Source organism: Exophiala aquamarina (assembly GCF_000709125.1).
Source record: "Exophiala aquamarina CBS 119918 chromosome Unknown aczIA-supercont1.2, whole genome shotgun sequence".
Taxonomy (NCBI): domain Eukaryota; kingdom Fungi; phylum Ascomycota; class Eurotiomycetes; order Chaetothyriales; family Herpotrichiellaceae; genus Exophiala; species Exophiala aquamarina.
The window spans coordinates 1,621,849-1,644,642 of NW_013550586.1; the positions used below are offsets into that span (position 1 = coordinate 1,621,849).

The 22,794-nt window shown below is 49.8% G+C and overlaps 9 protein-coding genes across 9 annotated transcripts; 5 read left to right on the forward strand and 4 right to left on the reverse strand.

The window, feature by feature from the left end:
* Positions 1-931: 931 nt before the first annotated feature.
* A1O9_02406 (uncharacterized protein) lies at positions 932-2,099 on the forward strand (the record flags this gene model as incomplete). Its single annotated transcript, XM_013407980.1, has 3 exons — positions 932-1,347; positions 1,458-1,503; positions 1,566-2,099. The coding sequence occupies 3 exons, from the start codon at positions 932-934 to the stop codon at positions 2,097-2,099; spliced, it is 996 nt and encodes a 331-aa protein (XP_013263434.1).
* A 4,314-nt stretch (positions 2,100-6,413) lies between these two features.
* Positions 6,414-7,538, forward strand: A1O9_02407 (uncharacterized protein; the record flags this gene model as incomplete). The annotated part of the gene is made up of 2 exons (XM_013407981.1): positions 6,414-6,600; positions 6,655-7,538. The coding sequence occupies 2 exons, from the start codon at positions 6,414-6,416 to the stop codon at positions 7,536-7,538; spliced, it is 1,071 nt and encodes a 356-aa protein (XP_013263435.1).
* A 688-nt stretch (positions 7,539-8,226) lies between these two features.
* A1O9_02408 (uncharacterized protein) lies at positions 8,227-9,174 on the reverse strand (the record flags this gene model as incomplete). The annotated part of the gene is made up of 1 exon (XM_013407982.1): positions 8,227-9,174. The coding sequence occupies one exon, from the start codon at positions 9,172-9,174 to the stop codon at positions 8,227-8,229; it is 948 nt and encodes a 315-aa protein (XP_013263436.1).
* A 1,169-nt stretch (positions 9,175-10,343) lies between these two features.
* Positions 10,344-11,369, reverse strand: A1O9_02409 (uncharacterized protein; the record flags this gene model as incomplete). The annotated part of the gene is made up of 1 exon (XM_013407983.1): positions 10,344-11,369. The coding sequence occupies one exon, from the start codon at positions 11,367-11,369 to the stop codon at positions 10,344-10,346; it is 1,026 nt and encodes a 341-aa protein (XP_013263437.1).
* Positions 11,370-12,229: 860 nt separating this feature from the next.
* Positions 12,230-13,816, forward strand: A1O9_02410 (uncharacterized protein; the record flags this gene model as incomplete). The annotated part of the gene is made up of 2 exons (XM_013407984.1): positions 12,230-13,080; positions 13,129-13,816. 2 exons carry the CDS (start codon positions 12,230-12,232, stop codon positions 13,814-13,816), a joined length of 1,539 nt encoding a protein of 512 aa, XP_013263438.1.
* A 912-nt stretch (positions 13,817-14,728) lies between these two features.
* On the forward strand, positions 14,729-16,507 carry A1O9_02411 (uncharacterized protein; the record flags this gene model as incomplete). Its single annotated transcript, XM_013407985.1, has 2 exons — positions 14,729-16,216; positions 16,277-16,507. 2 exons carry the CDS (start codon positions 14,729-14,731, stop codon positions 16,505-16,507), a joined length of 1,719 nt encoding a protein of 572 aa, XP_013263439.1.
* Positions 16,508-16,513: 6 nt separating this feature from the next.
* Positions 16,514-18,724, reverse strand: A1O9_02412 (uncharacterized protein; the record flags this gene model as incomplete). Its single annotated transcript, XM_013407986.1, has 1 exon — positions 16,514-18,724. One exon carries the CDS (start codon positions 18,722-18,724, stop codon positions 16,514-16,516), a length of 2,211 nt encoding a protein of 736 aa, XP_013263440.1.
* Positions 18,725-19,736: 1,012 nt separating this feature from the next.
* On the forward strand, positions 19,737-20,998 carry A1O9_02413 (uncharacterized protein; the record flags this gene model as incomplete). The annotated part of the gene is made up of 4 exons (XM_013407987.1): positions 19,737-19,878; positions 19,932-20,638; positions 20,686-20,791; positions 20,853-20,998. 4 exons carry the CDS (start codon positions 19,737-19,739, stop codon positions 20,996-20,998), a joined length of 1,101 nt encoding a protein of 366 aa, XP_013263441.1.
* Positions 20,999-21,868: 870 nt separating this feature from the next.
* Positions 21,869-22,609, reverse strand: A1O9_02414 (uncharacterized protein; the record flags this gene model as incomplete). The annotated part of the gene is made up of 3 exons (XM_013407988.1): positions 21,869-21,963; positions 22,021-22,416; positions 22,531-22,609. The coding sequence occupies 3 exons, from the start codon at positions 22,607-22,609 to the stop codon at positions 21,869-21,871; spliced, it is 570 nt and encodes a 189-aa protein (XP_013263442.1).
* Positions 22,610-22,794: the final 185 nt, after the last annotated feature.

The following is a 22,794-nucleotide window of genomic DNA, read 5'->3' on the forward strand; positions in this document are numbered from 1 at the left end:
GTCCGAGAACAGTCTGGCGATTGGATCGATGGCCTTGATGAAATGCAGAATGACTGAGCAGATGAATGTATGGAATATCTGTCGCTCGCAACTTCATACTTCGCCAGTTGTGGCTGGTTTCGATAAGCACGAGGAAGTCGCCAGTTCGGATGTCGGAGCGGCATTGTTCCGTGCGGTCCTGCCTTATGATCCAGAGGCAGTGGGCGGGTGGCAGCCTGGCAGGTGCGAGGCCCAGTAGGCTAAACCAGGAACGTGCATGTATTACTTCACTTCTTTTCTCCTTTATCATTCCTAAAATCCCCTTTACGAAAGTCCGTCCGGGGGGAGATCATAAGATATCCAGATCTTGGCCGATTCCGTAATCAATGCCATCCCCTAAGGCCATGTCATAACTGCTTCCAATATGCGTACATGTAGCTCTCGTACTCGTACTTAGACCTGGAGAAGTTCTGACCTACCTAAGCTTAAGTAAGTACCTGGTGTCCTACCCGAAGCTAACGGACATGTCCTGCGAACGGTAGCCGACGCAGACCCGATCGACCTCAGCAGGACTTCGTACAAACCAGGTACCGTGCAAGCTTGAAAGACAATTTTCGTCATTTCAGCAGATACCAATTGTACCTGAAATTCCAAATGCTTATGAATTCTCCAGAATTACCTCAGCACGCTCTCTTCTCGTCTCTAGATCTCGATAGCCACTGACCGCAGAGTGGGTGAATTTAAAAGGTCCTGATTTTAAGTGGTACTCGACAGAAACAGAATTTTTGATCTTAGTTGTCACTGATACATGACCCGTTGCTCAGACGATATTCATAGGCGATTTTCGATCTGATATCGCTGATACATAACTCAGTGTTGAAACGAGATCGACAAACCATTCCCAAGACAGAGAGGTAAGCCACGGGCGCGCACATAGCGTTCGCAATAAATCATGGGCTCGATTCCCGAACAACTTCCTCGCGGCCACTGCCAGCTGTACACGCAAGAACAACTAGCAAGATACCTCGAATTTATCAACCCAGACCCATCCTACTCATTAGCGGCTCTTCAATCAGAAATTAGTCAAGACCCGCTGGCGGCACTGTCCCTTCTCCAGCTTCGACAAAACTGTGCTACGGTTTGGGGCAATGTCGCGCTACACTATTCATGGCACCGGTCGCTACCTTTGGATCCTGATACCTTGTACCACAAGATCGTCGAGCGGCGGCTCGGGGGCTATTGTATGGAAAACAATATGTTCTTCTCCACGATCTTGAGATCCTTGGGATATGATCTTTACGTCACAGGGGCGAGGATTAGTAATGCGTTGATGGGTGGCAGTCGTGATCCTGAGGGCTTCGCCGGTTGGTGAGTGATTTGTTTTTGGGAAATCTCTTTTGATTGTCTTGATTATCTTTAGCGGCTTCATCGACACGTTGGTCTGCCCGCTTGGCTGACGAAGAAAATCGAAATTGTAGGCAGCACGAAGTTATCATCGTCACCATCAGCGGCCGGCACTACCTAGTAAGCATCATAACTCTGACTCACAACTCAAGCCACCAGTATGATATTAACCGCAATCCCAGGTTGATGTCGGCTTCGGCTCCGGGTCCCCAGTGGATCCTATACCACTAACCAAAGACTCTGAACAAGAGCGAGGATCCGTACCCGGCTCGTTCGTCCGCCTCGTCCACCGACACATCGCGCCCAACACGACTTCGCACAAGGCGTGGGTGCTCGAGCTGAAGAACACCACGACGAACAGATGGTCCGGAGGCTACTGCTTCACGGAGTTCGAGTGGCTGCCGCAAGACTTCGAGATCATCAACTACCGCACGTCCAAAGACCCAAAGAGCTGGTTCACCTACAAGCTGGTCCTTGTGCGCACGCTCATTGACGAGGAGACGCGCACCAAAGCAATCGGCACGATTATCCTCACAGAGAGGAAGGTCGAGAGGAGGCTCGGCACAGGCAAGAAGGAGGTACTTGTGGAAGCGAAGAGTGAGGCTGAGCGGGTGCAGGCCCTAAGGCAGTGGTTCGGGATTGTGCTGACGCCGGAGGAGGAGAGGGGCATCAGGTCCCTGGCTACTGAAATCACAAGCGAGATCGTCAATGTTTAGAACACACGCACCACAAGTCCTTTTCCCTGATCGCGACAAATGCTCTAGAATGGATTCTGCGAAGGGAGGAGGTACAGTCAAGCACTACTTGTTGGAAAGAGGGTAGGCTGGTTTGCTGGCAAACAAACATCGTTGCTACCGCGAGGAATACAGTTGTAGGCCACAATAGCTTACCTTTGCAATCCCCGCCCTGTCCGAAGCACCTTCATACGTGATATCCTGACCCAAATGCTTCCGCCGAAGGCACCCATCATCACGCCAAGAGCAAAATCATAATGGAATTAGCTCTGTTGCATTTAAAAAACTAGTCTGTCTGGCCTGCTCCCTTTACAGGTTTTCCGTGAGCATAATAAATGCAGTACAACGGGCAAAGCACGATTTCTTTCTGTGTTGTCTTGGAGGGCATTGCTCGCTGGTTTCGAAGTTGGGAATCGGACTCTGAGTATGAGCAGCATGTTGATCAGCTGTTTACGGCAAAGGGTCTTGTCTGCGGTCCCGGAACAACAGCTTCACTGCAGTCAAACATACGCCACTTCGCCTTGAGAGAGAAAGTCAGTCTTCTGCCAGCGTAACATCGAATCAGACAGGGCACAGTCGAGAAAAGGGAAGGGAACAGGAGAGTGTGTGGAGGAGACAGTGGAAACGCCTAGAAGCTCTGGGGATTTCATGTCTACCTGCTCTGTCTAAGGAGAAGTCCCGTGCCGGATAATACGGTAGTAAAGGCGAGAACATGGAGAGAATTCGGTACCAAGTTTTCCTTGCTCCATCGCGCTGCACTCACGTCGCTTGGGACCTTGCCGGCCTGGCAGCAGTCTTGGAGCGTTCTTGATCGACGAGGAGGGCCCATAGAATGGCTCGATTATCACGGCTCGAGCAGTCATCCAAAATAGTTGGCCGGTCTCAAATCCCCGAGACTATCAAGGTTCCTTCAGAGCAGCGGCGAGGTGGCCCGTGGATCGGCCCATATGGGTACAGGAAGAGGGTAAGGTAGCTTGCGTAGATCGCCTGGTGCCAATGCTAGTTTCGACTTGAGTTCGACGTGCTACTGCGTCCACTTGATTGAATGGACCTATTTTGGGGCGAGGCATACCGCCCACCGGGGGTTGGGGGACTGGCAGTGCTGTAGCTGGGCAATATGAGAGAGCAAATGAATGCTTATCGTGTAGACTTAGCTAGGTATTGATGCACCCTGACGACTAGATTAATCTGGTAGTGGAGGGCCGCTTTCTGTAGTGGGTGCAGCTAGCTACCTGGAGATTGCCTTCGTTTATTCATCTCATGATATAGTCCGTTAGGACTTCGAGCCCATGCCTATTCAGCCTTGACAGTATTCAGGTAGCGAGTAATCTCTAGGCGGCTCGCTTTATGGGTATACGGAGGAAAGACAAATAGTGTTTACCTTCGCGGGTCGGCAATTTAGAGACGTTGCCTACCGTTTTCGACCAGGGACTTGACCCGTGATTCTCTAGAAGACGGCAATCCAAAAGTCGGCAGCTAATGGTGATTGTGGCTCGAGGACCGGGTGAATAGGATTCGGGCGAGGCATTTGGGTTATGCCACCTGATGGGGCAATCTCTAGTCTATCGAGATCGCCAGAGATTGTGGGATTTATCCCGGCCCCGAGTTTGCTCCAGTTAGTGCTTTTTATTAGCTATCGATTGACTCTGAGACACGAGAGTCGGCTATTAGCTTGTCGTTGGGATGTGAAGCATTTCCGCTAAAGGTATGAACGTGTGTGAAGACAGGCCGACCCGGGGACGGCTGCATTACTTTCGAGATCCTGCTACTACATTTAGATACGCAATAGCAAACTCTCGACGTTGTAGAGATACGAGTACGCTGTGTCAATGTGCGTGCGGGACTTCCACACCTGCATGGCAAACACAAGCTCATGGAAGCGGTGATCCGACCTGAGCCGTCCGATGAAGTTGAATCGTGCCAGACCGAATCTGGGGAACCTTACCAGGTTGAGAACGGTGCATTTGAGCTAGATGCGCCTATCATGCTAGAATGATGCAGTAGCAAATGTGCCGTTGGATCCACGGAGTCATAGGTACTGTAGTGATAACAGATGTGGTAGAGTATATTTTCTCGCGGTGCCCACAGGCAACTGGATTGAGTCGAAGGATATTTTTGGATTGTGGGGATGTGTGGCGTTGGATGGTCACGGGGTCAGAGTCTGGTCACGGGCCGCTTGGCTGGGCTAACCCGGATGGGCAAGTTTCCAGAATCTTGGGGCGATCAGTATCATCAGGGTGCCCAGGTGCCGATTTCCGAGCCCGCCGTGGGCTGCCAATGTCTGCCAGTCGTTCATGACGATTAGACCCTGTGGAAAAGAACTCTGGGCAGAGGTCATTTTTCTCAGTTAGTCTGAACACTCACAATCTCGTATGCAACCAAGACTAGGGCCAAGCAATGGGTCCTTGGTACACGGATTGGGCAAAGGTGTCCTTTCGCGCTTGTTGATGGCTATCGCACATTCCTAGGTGCTGGCACGCCCCAACGGCAGTGGCAGTGAGGACACTCAAACAGAGGTGAACATTGCCTTGGGGACAACAAGCTTCGGGTGAATACTCGTTGCTGCTGTCAGTTGCTTGCCCGAGTGCGAGAGAAGTATCGGATCCACAGCCACGGAGGATTGTAATTACCGCCAAGGCAAGGCTCACTTGTTGTAGGCACAGCAGGTGGAGCTGAGGACCGCAATGATCCAACCACTGCCCGGGGCGGTAGTGTGATGGTAATGCTGTTACTGAATGTCATGATCAAATTCTTCTAGGCATTATCTTGTAAGTCGTTGTTCAAGAAGACTAATGTGGACGCCAATGCAACTACATCCAAGAAATGGTGCCCATCCTCCGTCCACGCTCATGTCCAACGCTGCAGGACGCGTGGTTCTTGCATTAAAGCGGTGCACCAGCAACGAACCAGAAAGGGAGAGTTTAGAGGTAAACTCGATTAGACCAAGCTTTCTTGCCGAGGGCCTAAGGAGGTCTAACAGGGTATGGGGGTATGGGGGTCTCAAAGGGGCACCCATCATACACGGTGGATTCGTTCTGTCAGAGCGGGAGTTCGGCTGCCTGGCAAGGTTGATGACCCGGCAAAAGAATCTACGAGTGAATAGTGCTCCAAGACGGCTCATTGCATTATAGTATTGCGCTTTGTGACGCCATGGACGAATCAATTGTTTCGCACTCGATTCTTTCGGTGGGGACCAGCCGGCAGCACGGAGGATGGCCTCAGGGCCTATGGCAGCAAGGTGAAGACGGATTGCATTGTGTGTGTGCATAGCCTGGAATTGGGACCTGGGACCTGGGACTGGCCAGAAATTAGCACTGCCCCAGAGCTGCCAGTGTTGCCATGACAGTAGGCCAGTGGCCCTGGGGTTGTGGGCTCTAAGCGAAGCGTATTTCGCTTTCTTTGCATGCCCGGAAGGTTGGTGTCCTGCGCCCCCGACTCCCCTGTAACCCCGGCCAAGATGATGCGCCTAGGCAGAATTGCTAGGCTCTCTTGGGCACCCTGACACGTTGGACACCCTTTAGGCTCTTAGGCTCCTAGGTCCTAGGCTCTTATGTAGGCTCTTCCTCTGTCCTCGGGTTCGTGAATACGAGCAGCTCTCTCGCTTCTCCAGGCGTGGGCAGATCCTGAGCTCCCTGGCCATTATTGTGGCTTGTACTTGTCCGGCGACCCGTTAGACAGGAGGAACCCGCAAGGGCCGTTCTCTTCTCAGGTTAATGGGAAAAAGAGGAGATACTGGCAGAATCCAATAAGCAGGGATGCTGGATAAACCTCCCTCAAGTCGTCGTTCGATCGTGATCAGCGAGAGGTAGATCCCATGGGAGTTCTCATCTGAAAAAGCATCACCCGTGATCTCGTGCGGGTGGGCGCAGTCCAGAAATAGCGCCATGGGTCATGAAGTCATGGGCGGTCGGACCCCCTCTTCCACTTCCTCCTCCTCGTCTCCCAATTGAATGTTCCATCCACAACGTGACCCACCAATCGCTCCCATTCTTACGCCCGCGCATTCTCACGTCTCACTCCACTTGACTTTCTCCTCAAACACTTATAAGACTCCCTGCATTTACCATCCGAACCATCCATGACGCTTGACATTTAGTAGCTACATTACATCCACGAGTCCACTCCATCCCTCCATCAACCTTGCGTCTCATCAACTACTCCCCAAGTTGCGCGTCCCCCCATCCGCGTGCAACAAATACGCAAGCAGCTCTCACAGTCCTATTTCAATAAACAAACAGCTCCAAGCTGTCGTCGACGCGCTCCCTGCTCGCTTCGACCTCAAGAACACAGCCCACAATGGACTCTCCAAGACCATCTGGGCCCGACACCGGCAAGTCGCCCACACCACCTGTCGGCTTTCGCCCTCAGAATGGTCCTTTGATCAAGGTGCAACCCCCGCGACGAGAGGACCTCCAGCCATCATATGCCCAGACCCTGCAAGGCGATACTGACATTGAGACTCACGGCTGGTATGGATCAATGAGTATGTGAATTCCCTACTACCACTGCTATCCATCCATCGCTAACCATTGCGCAGTCAATTCCCTCGGTGCCTGCGTTGGTTTCATGGGTGCAATCCCCTGTTGTGTCATCTGCCCCAACCCCTACAAGCCTGTGTCGCAAGGAAATGTTGGCCTGGTCACCAGGTTCGGGCGTTTTGCACGCGCTGTCGACCCCGGCTTGGTCAAGATCAACCCCTTGTCCGAGAGACTCATCCAAGTCGATGTCAAGATTCAAATCGTCGAAGTTCCGCGACAAGTCTGTATGACCAAGGACAATGTCACGCTGAACCTCACTTCCGTCATCTACTACCACATCACATCTCCTCACAAGGCTGCCTTTGGAATCTCCAACATTTGCCAGGCCTTGGTTGAGCGAACCCAGACTACTTTGCGCCACGTTGTCGGCGCACGCGTGCTCCAAGACGTCATTGAACGGCGTGAAGAGATCGCTCAGTCCATCGGCGAGATCATCGAGGATGTCGCATCCGGATGGGGTGTCCAAGTCGAATCCATGCTCATCAAAGACATCATCTTCAGCAACGATCTCCAAGACTCGCTCTCCATGGCTGCTCAATCCAAGAGAATCGGTGAATCCAAGGTTATTGCCGCTCGTGCAGAAGTCGAATCTGCCAAACTCATGAGACAGGCTGCCGATATCTTGAGCTCGGCACCGGCCATGCAAATCAGATATCTTGAAGCTATGCAAGCCATGGCCAAGACTGCCAACAGCAAGGTCATCTTCTTGCCAGCAGCCAACCAAACAATTCCCCCGGAGGCTTTGTCGCAGATCCAACACCACTCAACGGGTGAACCAAGCGGCTTCAACTCCAAGCAAAACACCGGCGGAAACGCCTTCGAGTTCGCCACTGATGATGGTTTCCAACAAGCTATGAACGCCAGAGTCGTCGAGAACATCTGAACGTGTCACCCCTGAGCCGGGTGCAAGTAGCAAGGGACGAACAGGCATCCGGGCTAGACTGCTCTGATGCGGAACTACTTCCCTCCGGAATGACTTTTTTCACCTTTGGTGGTTGGTCTGCATTTTCTCAAACTTTGTCGGGCGTTGGAATCACTGTTTTAACCGAGATACCCAACAAGTATCAGAGCACTCGCTTTCGCTTGTATCAATATTCCCTCGTGGAATTCCCATCGCGATAGTAGTTCATAGTATGTCTACACTGTGGCCCTCAGCGGCAGCAGGAAAATAATGATCACATGAAAAGGATCGGATTTCTCCTTTCTCCTTCGGGCTCTGGATATTGAGAGTAGCTGTGCTTCGCCTTCCACCTACCTTCGCTAGGCATAACCCAACAGACAAAGCCCCTTGTGCAGAAACTATTTCGCCTTAATAAGTGCACCTTTGAGCCATTGAGCAACACATACGACATGAATATTCGAACAAAGACTGCCAACGCTGATATACTTGATTCATGCTGCATAGCTTATCCCACGTCGTCCCTGCACCCGGCCTTAGGTAGACCAATCCATCCGTTCCCTTTTCACCTACATAGTACGGAGTACTGCAGGTCGAGTTTAGAGGCGGTCCTCACGTTTTCCAACCACCACCTTTTTGCATTGAATTACAACACGCTCCACTTCCAACTGGTTTACGCAAAAGACCACTTCGCCTTCTCGGCAAAGCCCTTGAAGGTATTCTTCTTCGCGCCCTCCACCAAGAAGGCATCGCTCTCGGCCTGGTTCTTCTCCGCGCCCTTCCCGAAATAGCTGTAGTCCCTGATCAACAGCATATTCTGCGCGAGCTCCTCGGCGATCTTATTGCCGATCTTGGCGGCAGACTCGACGGAGGCGGGCTGCTCGACGAACCTGACCTGCTTGCCCGTGACGGTGCTCAGCGTGTCGACGACCTCTTGCGGGTGGAGCCATTGGCTGGTGCCCTGGACGGCGAAGCCGTTGGCGCGCTCGCCAGCCTCGAACAGCCCCACCGTGAACAGGCCCGTGTCGTTGCGGATGTCGATCATGGGCAGCCAGGTGTTCTGCGCATTCCAGGGCAGCGACAGCGTGGCGACGCCGTCTTCGCCCGCGTTGATCTGGCCCGTCAGGTTCGACATGAAATATGCGGGCATGAAGTACGAGACCAGCAGGCTGTCGCCCTTGACCTTCTCGGCGTACTCTTGCACGTTGGCCTTGGAGTCGAAGTGCTCGATCTTGGTGAGCTCGCCGTTGGTGAGCTTCTCCGCGTGCGGCAGGCTGCTCCACACCAAGTGGCGCACGCCTTGCTCCTTGCATGCGTCCACGATGTTCTTACCTTGTTGGAATTCTGCGTCCTTGTCCATCGTCTCCCAGTAGTTTGTCACCGCGAAGACGCCGTGCGAGCCTGCGATCGCCGCTTTGATGCTGCTAATGTCATTGAGGTCTGCTTGTGCGAGCTCGGCCCCTCGAGACGCGAGCGCTTGCGCGCTGGGCTTGCTGGGATCCCGCGTGATTGCTCGGATCTTGTACTTGGAGGCGAGTGTTGGGTTGTTGAGCACCGCGGAAAGCGTGCTGCCGCCTTGGTTACCGGTGGCGCCGAAGATGGTTAGGACCTTTTTGGACATGTTGAGGTTGTTTGGGGTTTGGATGGGTTGAAAGAGCTTGTGTCAGGGTTTTGTTTGAACTGGCCCTCTGCAGGAGTGATATGTGTTTTTGAATTTGGGAGGCTGTTCGCTACAAGGATGGGCAGATGCTGTGTATGTGGGATGGAGAATGAGTGGTTCGACAATCCCAATGACTCGACCTACCGTTATATATACAACATCTCAGTGAGCTGAATCAAACTTTGCCTCAACTACGTACTGGTAGCTACATTGAGCCACATGTCCAACTATTGGGTTAGGTAAGTGGTCAGGGTGCCGTCAGAAGGGCCAGGGTTAGTCATCGGCTCGCGGTTCGGCCTTTCCAGGGAGAGCTTTAAGGGGTTTCTAATGTGGATTGCATGATCTGCTCTTCGGAGCCACGTCCCGCCGGTTGCTTCGTAGGTTTGTAGACTGCATAACATTCTATGACGAAATATTATTAGACAGAGGAGATGCCAATCGGTCCTTGGATGGCTACATAGTTCCCGGTACCAATGGCAAGCTACAGTGTAGGTTAGGAAGTCAGAAGCTGCATGTTTTCGCTCCTCCTTAGTCATCGCTAAGAGTTCGGCTTGCTCTTCGAATATGTGCGAGTACGATGACTAATCTGTCGGGCCGTGGTGATGCCGATGCCAAGGCCTTGGCGCTATAATAGGAAGTCACTGACTCCAGTAATTATCGGCCTCTTTCTTTATCGGCCTCTTTCTTTATCGGCCTCTTCCAAATACTCGGATGGATGTACCACCTGGCCTTTATTGTTATCGTAGATTCCTGATATCGCCAACTTAGGTATGGAATCGAGAATTTATAATCGCCTGCCCAAGGGCTACCGATCTCAGGCCGAAATGACAGCATCTCAGTTACCTTCAAAGAAAACGCTGGTTCTAGAGAGCTCTCTATCCCCAAAGAAGCTCCACATATCCTGGAGCAAGAGGTCTGGGTTGGTCAGGCTGGCAAAATGGCCCCCAGTCTGATGTACAGTCCGTATCTTGACGTTCCCTCCCCGCTGCGCCCAGTCCAATGGAGTTCGATACCACAGGTCGAAGGGGAACTCAGATATCGCTACCGGCTGCTTTACGAACGGAAGGAGATTGATGCCTTTCGTTGAAATTGCACCATCCTAAAGCGCCGTGTCAGCAATCAACAGACATTCACGGATAGCACACCAAATTCACCTTAGCACCGTTCTTGTACAGGCTGAAAGCACCATATGGTCCGTTGATCCAATGCATCATTGTCCAGGTAATAATCAGTTCTGGAGTCCATATACTTTGATCCGGCACTCCAGAGACCACCGAGTCGTAGATCCACATAGCCAAGCCCACTGGACTATCAGTCATGGCACCCGCTAACTTGAGAGGGCGAGTCTGTTGGATCTGGGCGTATCCCCAGTGACTCGTCACGAAATCGTTGTACAGTTCAATGAGATAGTTCTCGTCTGCAGAAGTCTCCTTCCTGCCATATCTTTCCATGTCGTCCTCATTGGGGGGAATGATCCAGAAGTTGGAATGCCCAGAAACCACACTGTCGGGAAAGTCGACAGCCATGTAGCGATTGATCAGATCACCGGCATCACCCCCCTGAAATACGTACTTACAGTAACCCAGCCGAGTCATCAAGGCGTTGAAAGTTGCTCCTGCTTGGCGATACCCAAAACCCGGTTTCCGAGGGGATGGGCTGAAACCGTATCCAGGAATCGAAGGAGCCACAACATGAAAAGCCGGCAAGCTATCGTCTGCCGGGTTGGTCAGTGGTTCGATAATGTTTTCCACTTCCAGGAAAGACCCAGGCCAGCCATGGACAAACAATAGTGGGATAGCGTCTCTGCGTGGTGATCGATGATGAACAAAGTGCAAAGGCACTGGCTCGGTGTAATTGGTAGACTGGGTCGTAAGTACAGTGGTAAATTGTTTGAGCCTCGAGTTAATATCGACCTCTGTTGATCGCCAGTCATACTTGTTCATCCAGTGATCTGCTACGGCCTCTGCCGTATGAAGGGGAGGCCCGTCCGTGAAGGGTGCCTGATCCTCCACTTCTTCAACAAACCGAGTCAACGACACCTTTAACTTTGTAGTTTCAAGGAAACTTTGGTGTACATCAATAGTGAAAGGGATGATTTCAGTTGTGAAGTTGGCATCGTAATTGAGCTTCAACTCTACGGACGAGAAGCTTGCCATTGAGCTGGGACATGTGGTCAGAAGAACCAACATCAAAAGAGAGCTAAGAGATAGGGCGATCATCTTGTACACTCACTACTATCTAGTAAAAGCAACAACTTTAAGGCCAATCATGAAATGATTAAGTTCATATGATCAAGAGTTTACTCAGACAAGGCTAGGGATCGTGGCACCCAAGTGATCAGATGAATCCCTTTGATAGATCACCTCGGATGATTGGGCTGAGGCAGTCACACAAAGGTCGAAAGGGGACACAACAGCGATTGCGGTCAGCAGCAGATCGCCGTTAACAAATCTGAATAATCAAAATCATGCCATAGGAGAGCGTCAGTTCACTAGAGACCCAGGCCGTGTTGCTGATCGCCAGGAGCCAAGCCTTACGGTAACTGCAGCCAATTGGAAACCTTGCCGAGGTAGGGGAGATCCAAGTGAAGATGTCGCTCACTACCCTCGGAAACCGTCAACAACAACTTACCAAATCCCAGTGTGCTAGAGGCCAAGCAGCGACCTTACCGACCTTCTTTTCTCCTCGTCAACTTACCCTCGGGTGTGGAGCCCCATGGGGTCATGCGCCTGGCCTATGGAGTGATTATCATTTCCTCAGACGAAAAGGTCGTTTGTGATGGCACACACGAAGTCTACATCGTAAGTTGTCAAATTCACCACCGCCTCTTTTCGCTTATCCTCGGGTGAACGATGAACCCCGTGTGTACCATCTCATCCCTCGTATCTGGGAGTGATCAGTACTAGTATTAAAGCTGCTGACGCCTACTTGATCCCTGGGGAAGGCCTCTCATAATCTATAGGAAGAGAGAGAAGGAAATACTCAATTGGACTACCAGTATCTCGATTGCTTCAACATGGCGGAACAGCTAGAATTCGAGCATTCGAAGTCGAGACAGTTCCGTTCGTATAATATCTTGATGATCCTGTTGATGTCGCTTGGGTCCATCGGTTACGGATACAATGCTAGCATCATTGCAACTACTTTGGCACAGCCATCTTTCATATCATACTTTGAGCTAGACACGCGCCCCGACGGCACAGAGTTGATCGCAACCACAAACGGTCTTTATCAAGCAGGAGGCTTTCTTGCTGTTTTCTCAGTCTCCTGGCTTGCAGATCGATGGGGTCGACGTTTTGCGATTGGCATTTCAGCACTCATAAACCTGATCTCCGGGGCTGGTCTCACAGGAAGCGTACACATTGGCATGTTCATATTCTTCCGGTTTCTGGCCGGCGCCGGGGCATTCATGATAGTGGCCGCTGTTCCGATATGGATGAATGAAGTTGTGCCTCCTAGTGTCAGGGGGGTATTGGTCGATTGCCATTGTGTGGGGCTCCTTATTGGATACACGTCTGCAACGGTTATTGGTTACGGCTTTTTCCACCTTCCACCGGACAACAATGGAGGTTGGAGAGGTCCTCTCTCGTTCCAATGTCTACCGGTGGCCCTCTTACTCATAGGGATCTATTGGATGCCGGAGTCACCGAGATGGCTCATCAGCCAAGATCGCATCGAGGAAGCAGAAAAGGTCCTCAACAAGCTTCATGCTCCAGAAGAAGCAAGGATTGAGCTTCAACAAATTCGCACTGCGATCGATATCGACCGCCACTTGGAAAAATCATGGTGGTCGATGTTTGCTAAGAAAAGCTACCGGAAACGTTCATTTCTGGCCATGGGCATGGCTGCTTCGATTCAGACGAGCGGGTACGTTTCTCCCCTATATTTCACCAAATTTCACTAATCCCACTTTAGAATCCTGGTCGTAAACAATTATGGTCCGACAATCTATGCGTCGCTAGGATTCGACACCAATAAACAGCTGATCTACCAAATCGGATGGTGTTGCACTGCCCTCGGAACTGGCATAATGTCATTTTTCATAATCGATCGCTTCAGAAGACCCACCCTACTCGCCTTGGGTGTCGGTGGCTGCGCCTCATGCCTAGTCATTCTATGTGGTTTGATTGGCAAGTATGCTAGCTCACCAGAGAAGTTGGGGAATCCTAACCGACCAGCCCTCAACGCGGCAGTCGGCATGATATACTTGTTGACTGCATTCTATCAATTGGGTTTGGACGGTGTCCAATTTGCATACCTTGGTGAATTGTTTCCTAATCAAATCCGCGCTAAGGGCATGGTGTTGGGGATTGCAACGATTTGCGGTATGAATATCATGTGGTTGCAATCAGCTCCTGTAGCTTTCAAAGAAATCGGCTGGAAATTCTACATCTGTTTCTTTGTGCCCGGTTTGATTGCAGCAACCATCATTTGGTTCTACTTTCCTGACACTTTGGGCGTACCACTGGAAGAGGTCGCGAAACTCTTTGGAGACCATGACGAACTGTTCGGCCCTGAGACGATTATCCAAGAGAAGTCCAGGCAATCCGAGGAACTTCCAAAACAGGATATCAGCACCCACGTTGAAACAGCTTCAGTGTGAGAAGACACTTCTTACCGATATCATAATGGGTCCACGTCCTTTGGGCGGATGGATTCGTTCAGTGTTTGAGGATGATTGGCCAAGGCTCAATGGAAAATTTCGGCAGTATGGGTGGATGGATGACTGAGGATTGTTTACGGAACTTAGGGATGATGAACAGCCTTAAACAGCAAGTAGTTCTCATGGATACACGGAATCTACAAGTTTTTACAGCCAACAGATGGATCTTACATGAGATATAAATTTTAGTGTTAAAGCGCTTTATCAGACACAACTCATTTTCAAGGGGCGCCAATAATTCCACATCAGTACATAACAAATATGTAGCCATAGTCTGGTTAGTGTGCAATAAGAAATCTTAGCATCTGCAGCGGGGACAGAAAGGTGCTTGTTACTTACTATCAGCTCAACAATTGTACACGACCCAGAGTTGATAGGGATTACAAATACTGCAGCCATAGATTTTCCAGTATCTGTTATGGGAACAAATTTATGGCGCTACAGACATTAGTCTGATGCGTTGGTACACTGAGATGCTTGTAGCCTCGGAGGAGTCTTTATCGTAATCAAGCCATGCTACCAAGGTAGCAATATATGGGCTTGGGAAGGTTGTATCAAATTTCCTGCGCCGGGAAATATTGCCTTGAAGATCCTCGGCTTCGACAGCCCAAATGACACCCGAGGAAACCGCGTAGTACATGTTTCAGGAAGACCAAGCATGGGTCTAAATCTTGGTCATGCCCGGTTTTCGAGGTCGAATCCTCGGAAACGAGAGCCTGTCAAAGCGACGGTCTCAGCGTGTACAATGATATATTGCTGAACCAGTAGCCTAGCTTGATTCCTGTACGTCAAATTTGCTTCGCGTTGAAGCCGTTCTCGTCGAAACATACTTTCTGGAGAGAGCAGCCCAAGATGCCTCTCATTCCCACTTCAGCTCCGCTCTTACAGCACGATCAAGTCCCAGACTATCCGCAATGCACACCCCATCGTCTGAAGATAATCCACATTGGAATGGGAGCATCAGGACTAGTTTTCGCACACAAAGTGGAGAAATACCTCAAAAACGCCGAACTTGTATGTTATGAGCGAAATTCAACCATCGGGGGAACCTGGTATGAGAATAGATATCCGGGCTGTGCTTGTGATATTCCAGCTCACACCTACACTTTCCCATTTCACGGCAACGCTGAATGGAGTGGATATTATAGCGGCAGCAGCGAGATCCAAGACTACTTCCTGCGGTTCGCAAAAACCTTTTGTGTGGAGAAGTATGCCGTACTGAACACAGAGGTGCTAGCGTGCAGATGGGATGGTGATCAATGGATTGTTGAGCTATGCAAAAAGGATGGCACAACTTTCACTGACAACTGTGATGTACTCGTCAATGGCTCTGGGATCTTCAACAAGTGGAAATGGCCGAATATTGAAGGCCTCACTGAGTTTTCTGGGGTTGTTGCACACTCTGCTAACTGGCCGCAAGACATTGACTGGACAAACAAGAACATCGCTGTTATTGGCACTGGATCAAGCTCCATCCAGATGGTGCCAAAGTTTGCGGCCAATGCGAAGCAAGTCACAGTATTCATGAGAAACCGCACGTATATTGGACCGCAAATAGCCTCAGGCGTATCGAATAAAGACGCCGACCCTGATGCAGTGGAGCCCTCGGCAGCGGGAAAGCACTATTATACAGAAAAGGAGAAGGCACGGTTCAGGCAAGATCCAGAATATCACTTGAAATATCGCAGAGACGTCGAGCGGGCCGTCGTGAGTGGCTTCAGTATCTTCTATCGAGGCAGCAAGGCGAATCTAGAGGCCAAAGCAATAATGCAAAAGAATATGGCTGACAGAATCGGCGCTGGCCACGAGGAGCTTAAAGCCCGGTTGATACCAGATTGGAGCCCAGGATGCCGCCGTCTTACTCCTGGGGAAGGTTATCTTGAATCACTGGTCAAGTCCAACGTAAGCCCTACATTCGAAGAAATCATAAAAATCACCCCTGATGGTATCCTGACGAATGACGGGATCGAGCACAAAGTGGACATTATCGCCTGTGCAACCGGATTTGATGTGCAGTACCTGCCACATTTCAAGATTACTGGAATAAATGGACAAGTTATGCAGGATCGTGAGCCAAACGTTTACGCTTCGATAGCTTCTCCCGGCTTTCCCAACTATTTCGTGGTGAACGGACCTCGAGGAAACTGGGGTCAGGGATGTGCACTTCCGAGTCATGAGGTTCAAGCTGAGTATATAATTCAAATCTGCAAAAAGATTCAAGAAGATGGCATAAAGGCAATGATGCCCAAGGAGGAGGCTACTTTACAGTTGAACTTGTATATGGACGCATGGCATCAAAAAAACTCCGTCTGGGCAGAGGGCTGCAGAAGCTGGTACAAGGTAAGCGGCCACTCATTTTGATTACTTACTACCATGGACATTAATTGACGATATTCAAAGGATAACAAGCCAGACGGACGAATCCATATTTGGCCTGGAAGTCTTTACCACCATCTGAAATACATGAAAAGACCACGCTACGAGCATTATGATATCGCATACCGAGATCCTGACAACATGTTCGCATTCCTTGGGAATGGATTGACCATCACCGAGGTGAACTCTGACAAGGAAACTATGCCAGTCCCCTACATTCGAAATGACGAAGATGAGCTGTGGGACATAGAATAATTCAATTCAGTTACTTAGAACATGGTCAAAATCTCCAGGCCCCAGATTGAAGAATAGATCAGGGCTAAGATCCAGCAGGCTGTAATCAAACACATCAAGTAAATCGTCCTGAGTCGCGGCCTCAGCATTCATTTCCTCTTTGATTCCGATATCCGTGGCCGGTTCACAAGCTATACTATGCGAACTGTCTTGCAGCAGAAACAAGTCGTACGGAGAGGGCAGCTTCGACGGTGAACAGTGGAAGCTTTCCCATCGTTGGCATGGTTGGGTCTCGGTAGAGACTTCTATGGCTCTATTGAATTTGGGATCTTGATACAGTTTTGCCGCTGCGGAGACGAGGAATGATTTTGCACAATGTGAATAGATGTGGACTTCCATGAGACTATCAAGGTATTCCAAACAGGTTTCCAGTTGATATCTGCTTCGGTCCCGCAGCGAATTTAGACTTGTCGCTGCATCACATAGATGGGTGACTGCTGCTTGTAGCAGACATGTTATTCCGGATGTGGGCAGAAGATGGATCATCTCTTGGAACTGGAGATCTCTTAGAATAGATATGATAGCGTTGGCGGCGTGTCGCGACGTTCGTTGCGAACAAAGTTCCGACGCGGGGAGCGCCCTTGCTATTGGCGGTGGCCAAGGCCGGTGGAGTATGCAGACTAGAGCGTAATAGAACAGATTAAGCAGAGCACAGTGGAACATCAGTAAGTGTTGTTCCGGTGCGAACTGTAGAGACGACGGCGATCGGTATTTCAGTTGGTCTGGCAGGTCTCGAAACCAAGCAGTGAGCTCGAAAGCGCATGTTTGCACTGGTGATGAGTTGGTTCGAGAAATCTTCGGGGCTGACACCAATGTCCTTGTACTTGTGCATCCAAGCTTAGGCACAATAGTCTGAAAACGAGTGCGCAGTATCTTAGAAATGTTATGGCAAAGTTGTTGTTGCGCAATGCAGACCTCGGCCAGTCGATGCTGCTGATCAAGGTCGTGGAGCAGCCCGCAGTGATTGAACGCCGATAAGACATCGCTTGTAGCAGGCCGAATATCGAAATCGTCCAGGACAAGATCAGGTGACTCACAATCCTCTTCGGGGATGATTGGTGGATGCCTCAAGCCTAAGGCAAGCATTCGATCCCGGATGTAGCAGGACCACCAAACACGTTTCCAAAGATGTTTTCGGCGAGGCGACAACGAAGATACAGCGGGATCTTTGTTCAGTCCAATGAAGACCGAGATGTTGTAGGCAATTCCAATCCAATGTCGGAGGTGCTTTACCTCATCACCTTTCTCTTGCCAGCAGGTCATGAGGATCAAGGCTTGGACGAGAGTCAAACGATCAACCTCAGAATCGAAGTCGTATAGCAACCTTACTCGGTCGGCAAGTTCCTTTTTCAGAGCCATACGGGATTCAAAACCAGCCGCTCTGATGTATTCCATCTCAACAAAGGAACAGCCTGAAAGAAGCATTGCTTGAAGCAGGAGGAGACTGATTTTATAGTCCCTGCCGTTTGTGGCAAGCGCCTGTAAAATCTCATGTATGTCAACCACGGGTAGCTGCGGATGGACATAATGGACATAACTTGTGAGTATAACGTTGCGGAGCTTTTCATCTAGAATGTTGAATGCGCCTTGAGCGTGGAGAAATTCCCAGTGCTGGATGCATCTCTCCGAGTTTATCGGAGCAATAAAGCTTGGTAGTACGAGGTCGCCGATTTGAGAAGCTCCCACGTTACCTGGAGCGATGGGTTTTTCCAAACTAGTAGCAGGTGAAGGTATCCCAGTGTGATTTTCCAGATCCCCATCCTTCAGAAGCCCTAATGTGAAATCCGGGAAATGATCTTCAATGTGTGGTGGATTCTGTACAGCGCCTAACACTGCTGGGCAGTTGGCATCAGGCGAAAAGTTGACAGCCGTCGATGGTGGACTGACAAGTTCTGGTCCAGCTGCTAGACTGTCCCAGATGATAGTATTGTCTTCGAGCTCTTGAAGGCTACTCCTTGCTGGTTGGACTTTTCTCATTTTGGGTTTATCTTTAGTCGTGCGATTTTCTTTTGCTTGTCGCCTCGAAAGAGTGTCGATGCATTCGACTTCATCTAGCGCACAGTTTGTACATTGATCATCCCGATGCACAATATCGCATCGGACTTTTCTTATTCTGCATCTCTCACATGCTTTGGGTGCCCTGCGCTTCGCGGTTCGCTTTGTGGTGGATGATGACATGATAGATAGCTAATTTATAGTGAGAGCCCGACTAACGAAAACTGCGATACTTGACGATGTTCGTGCTTGCTATCTTTTAAGCAGGGATTACGACCGCACGAGGACCGGGGGAAAGGACGGATGACGAGCTTGGAGTTGAGTGATAGAGTGTAGAGATTGTATAAGGCGATGAACTCTCTCTGGCGGGGCCCCGTGTTCTGATGACAAATTAAGACTGGCTCCAGACGAGCAACCATCAAGCCTCTCGGCAGGGGACCGTAGGCTTCTTTGTTGTCATGCCGATTGTAGGCTCAGTCTTTGCTCTGACCAATATGTGGGTCATAGTTGAAACTTCTCCAGCAGAGATCGCAGAGATTAGTGGCTTAGTGCTATCAGCTGATCTAGTATGTGCAGCTCAGCAAAGCTAGCCAATATATGCTATCGCCAGATTTTCCATTCGGGGAGAACCCCTTTCATTTCAGCCTTATCGCGTGACTGACGGCATTCTATCTCTTTTCGGTTGAGGAAGGAAATATTGCATCGGCTACATATCTACAATTATCATAGCAGATATATTCTTCATCATCGGCTTTCCTGTATGGCCCCATGTAGTCAAAGAACAGGGTGGCCAATTCTCGGGCAACTAGCGTCGAAAGATGGAACAGCAACCAAGTGGGAGCCAACGAACATGAGGGCCAGAACAAGCCAATGTCTACGAGTAAGGATCAGACCTCGGGGAACTGAGTAAAAGTCCGTTTTTGCTTCTTTGCAATTGAGTTCCCAGACCTTGGTCATCCCATGGGGGAGACTCGTCTTTCCGAGGGTGAGCGACCCGAGGTTGTTCCCGAGGTATGACATGAGAGCTTGGTAGTGTCCAGTAGTGTGTAGTGCCGCCATCTGACAACATTCTTGTCTCCTCGTGATCAAAAATGAGTGCAGGCTTACTTCAACTAATTTATAGGTGATGCGATGTAGTGATATGATGCGTCTCTAAGGCCTCACATATTGGCCCACTGCTTATACTTTAGAAACAATGATGAAAGCGGCAAGATATTATGGCAAAGGTGATATCAGGGTCGAAGCTGTTCCGATTCCAGAAATGGGGGAGGGAGAGTGCCTTGTCGAGATCGAGTGGTGTGGAATATGCGGCAGTGACTTGCACGAATACCTTGCGGGTACGTATAGGATTAGAAAGTACTCCATACAACAGCTAAGGAGGAACTGTTAGGACCGATAGGTATTCCCACACTGGAAAATCCTCACCCACTGACCGGCGGCCATATCCCTGTGACTCTCGGCCACGAATTTTGCGGTCGAATCAAGGAAGCTAACCCTGGGTCACGATTCAGACCAGGTCAGCCTGTGATGGTAGATCCGCACATTGCCTGCAAAGGCTCAACTTGCCATGGCTGTAGGTCAGATAAGGATCATCTCTGCGAAAATCTCGCATTCCTGGGAGGAAGTGGTGCAAAAGGAGGAGGAGGCTTATCTGAATATGCTGTCGTTGACGAAGAAATGCTGCATAAAATCCCTGACAACGTGAACCTTGACCATGCGGCTGTTATCGAACCGTTGGTCGTCGCTAATCACGTTTTGAAAGTTACTGGAAGGAGTCTGAGTGAACTTGACGTTCTGATCGTGGGTGGTGGACCAATTGGGATTGCACTGGCGTGTCTACTCAGTGCCCAAGATGCTCGTATCATACTCAGTGAACCAACCACTAAGAGAAGAGATCAAGCCATTGGCTTACAACTCATTGAGAAAGTTGTTGACCCCAGATCTGAAGACTTGGGTGAAGCCTGTCGTCGTCTGACTGCTGGAAAAGGTGCAGACGTTGTCTTTGACTGTGCTGGCGTTCAAGCCGCTTTGGAGAGCGCATTTGATGCAATTGCCTATGGTGGTACATATGTCAATGTTGCAATGTGGGAGAAACCAGTGAGAGCTCCACCGCGTTCCAGGGTCTCCAGCTAATGACAAGGCAGTTGACGATACCATTTTATACATTCTTTCGAAAAGAACTCCGGATACTGAGCTCATGCTGCTATAACAGGGAGGACTTTCGCGAGGTCATGGAAATGATGGGAGATGGTGAGATTTTGAGACTTCACAATCCTGCCGAAGCTTATCAGACCGACTGACTTAGGGGAAGGTACATTTCAGGGGTACGAGAAGATGATCACCAGTCGAATATCGCTTGATGATGTGGTGGCTAAAGGCTTCGAGGAGCTGGTCGCGAGGAAGGACGACCACGTCAAGATTCTGATATCACCCAAGTTAACTTCTTGCAGAGCTTAGGAATGACAGCAGAGGCAGAATTTTTATGCTCATAATTTTCTGGTGACTTTGCACCGATACATTTGACTCGGGTTGAACCAGAGATATAATGATCTTGGAACCTCCATAAAATTAATTGATCGTACTACTTAGTTTTCTCTCTACGCTACCAGCCGTCCTCTATGTATTCTGTTCCCTAATATAATAGCATCTGTTATAGCCTTTCAACTATGACCGGGGTATTAGCCTCGAGACTCTTTAACAATGCCTCAACGACAAGGACTGCCTTGAGTCCCTCCTCAACTGAGCAGTTAGGGGCAGCCTCCTTTCTAACCCGAATAAAATGCTTCAGCTGCCTAGAAACGGGGGAATATCATCGATATCCTGCTTTACGGTTTCGTCTTTGCTCAATGGAAAGTTCCAGTTCCTTTCCCCGCTAGGACGATCTTCATAGTGATATGTCTTCCTGGGCACGCGTAAGTACATACAAGGTCAACGAAACAATTTAACTTACAAGGAAGGCACATCAATTGTCCCCTGGTTTCCAAAAATACTAAGCGATGGCTTTCCTGTGACAGGAAAATGAGGATTTTCCCCAGTTGCGCTTTCCCACGAGTTAGGTGAGACAGTTGTGCTAAAACTGTGATAACTTGGTAAGTTTCTCGCAAGACGAAGAAGCGTAGGGACAACACAAATTCTGATAATAAGAAAGATCCTACAACGCCTGAACAGAACTTCATGATAATCTGAACAGTGGAGTCCACCTCAAAGGGCCGTTCTCTGACCCCTACATTGCAATTACCTCCGCTATATCGCCCAACCAATGTTGTAACATATCGACTTCGTGGATCGCGTTAGTCAGAATCTGTGTTGTTTGTGAGTTGAGCTCTCCTAGAATTGGAGGGTGGATCTAACCACACCACCAGATTCAGCCTGTTGCCTCCATGGAACCTTGAAATACTCCTCTGATTTCCGCATGGCCCAAACTAAATCAAATTGTCAGACAATATTAAAAGGTAAAGAGCATCGAATGAACAACAAACCTCCATTGACAGCAATTATCTTCCCTAGTTTCCCTTCCTGAATTTCCTTTTCGATCGCTCTAACGTAACAGTTATGCCTTCGGTGATGTCCAACCAAAATGACGCTGTTTTCATTGCCCTTGGAAGTGGCGAGTAGCTCTCTTCCGCTCTCGCCAGTGGCAGCCACGGGCTTCTCGACCAGGATTCCAATACCAATGTCCAAGAGCTTCCTCGCTTGTGGCACATGTGTATGCGTCGGAGTTGCTAGAATGATTGCTTGGGCAAGAGATCTGCCATCTGCTTGGGCGTCCGCACATTCATCGATGTCCCTGAAGTGAGGAACACCGTAATTCCTTGCCAATTCTGGCGCGGTTGCATCAACGTCACTGAAAATAATCAATATTGATGCCGAGCCACCTCCTTTTCTAACAATTTTCTCTGTGGAACTCACATGATAGCCGCAAGCTCTGAAAAATCGTGAGCCTAGAGGCCTGGGGATCTAGAGGAAGTTGAAAACTTAGAAGCACTTACCTGCCTCGGATTCATCTAGGATGTGCTTCAGATGCCGCCGACCGATGACTCCGGTTGCTCCTACCAGAACCTTAACCATCTATAAGCATTTGGCCTGTGGGTTGATAAAATAGAAATTGAAACTCGTATGGGACTTGAAATATGAGTATCGTCTGTCAGGTCTAATCATCAACTCTACTTGCAATTGATTTCCAAACTTTTTGTAGTCATGGCGCACCTTCATCACATCCGAGCTATTCTTATAGTACGGGGCTTAATAAATGC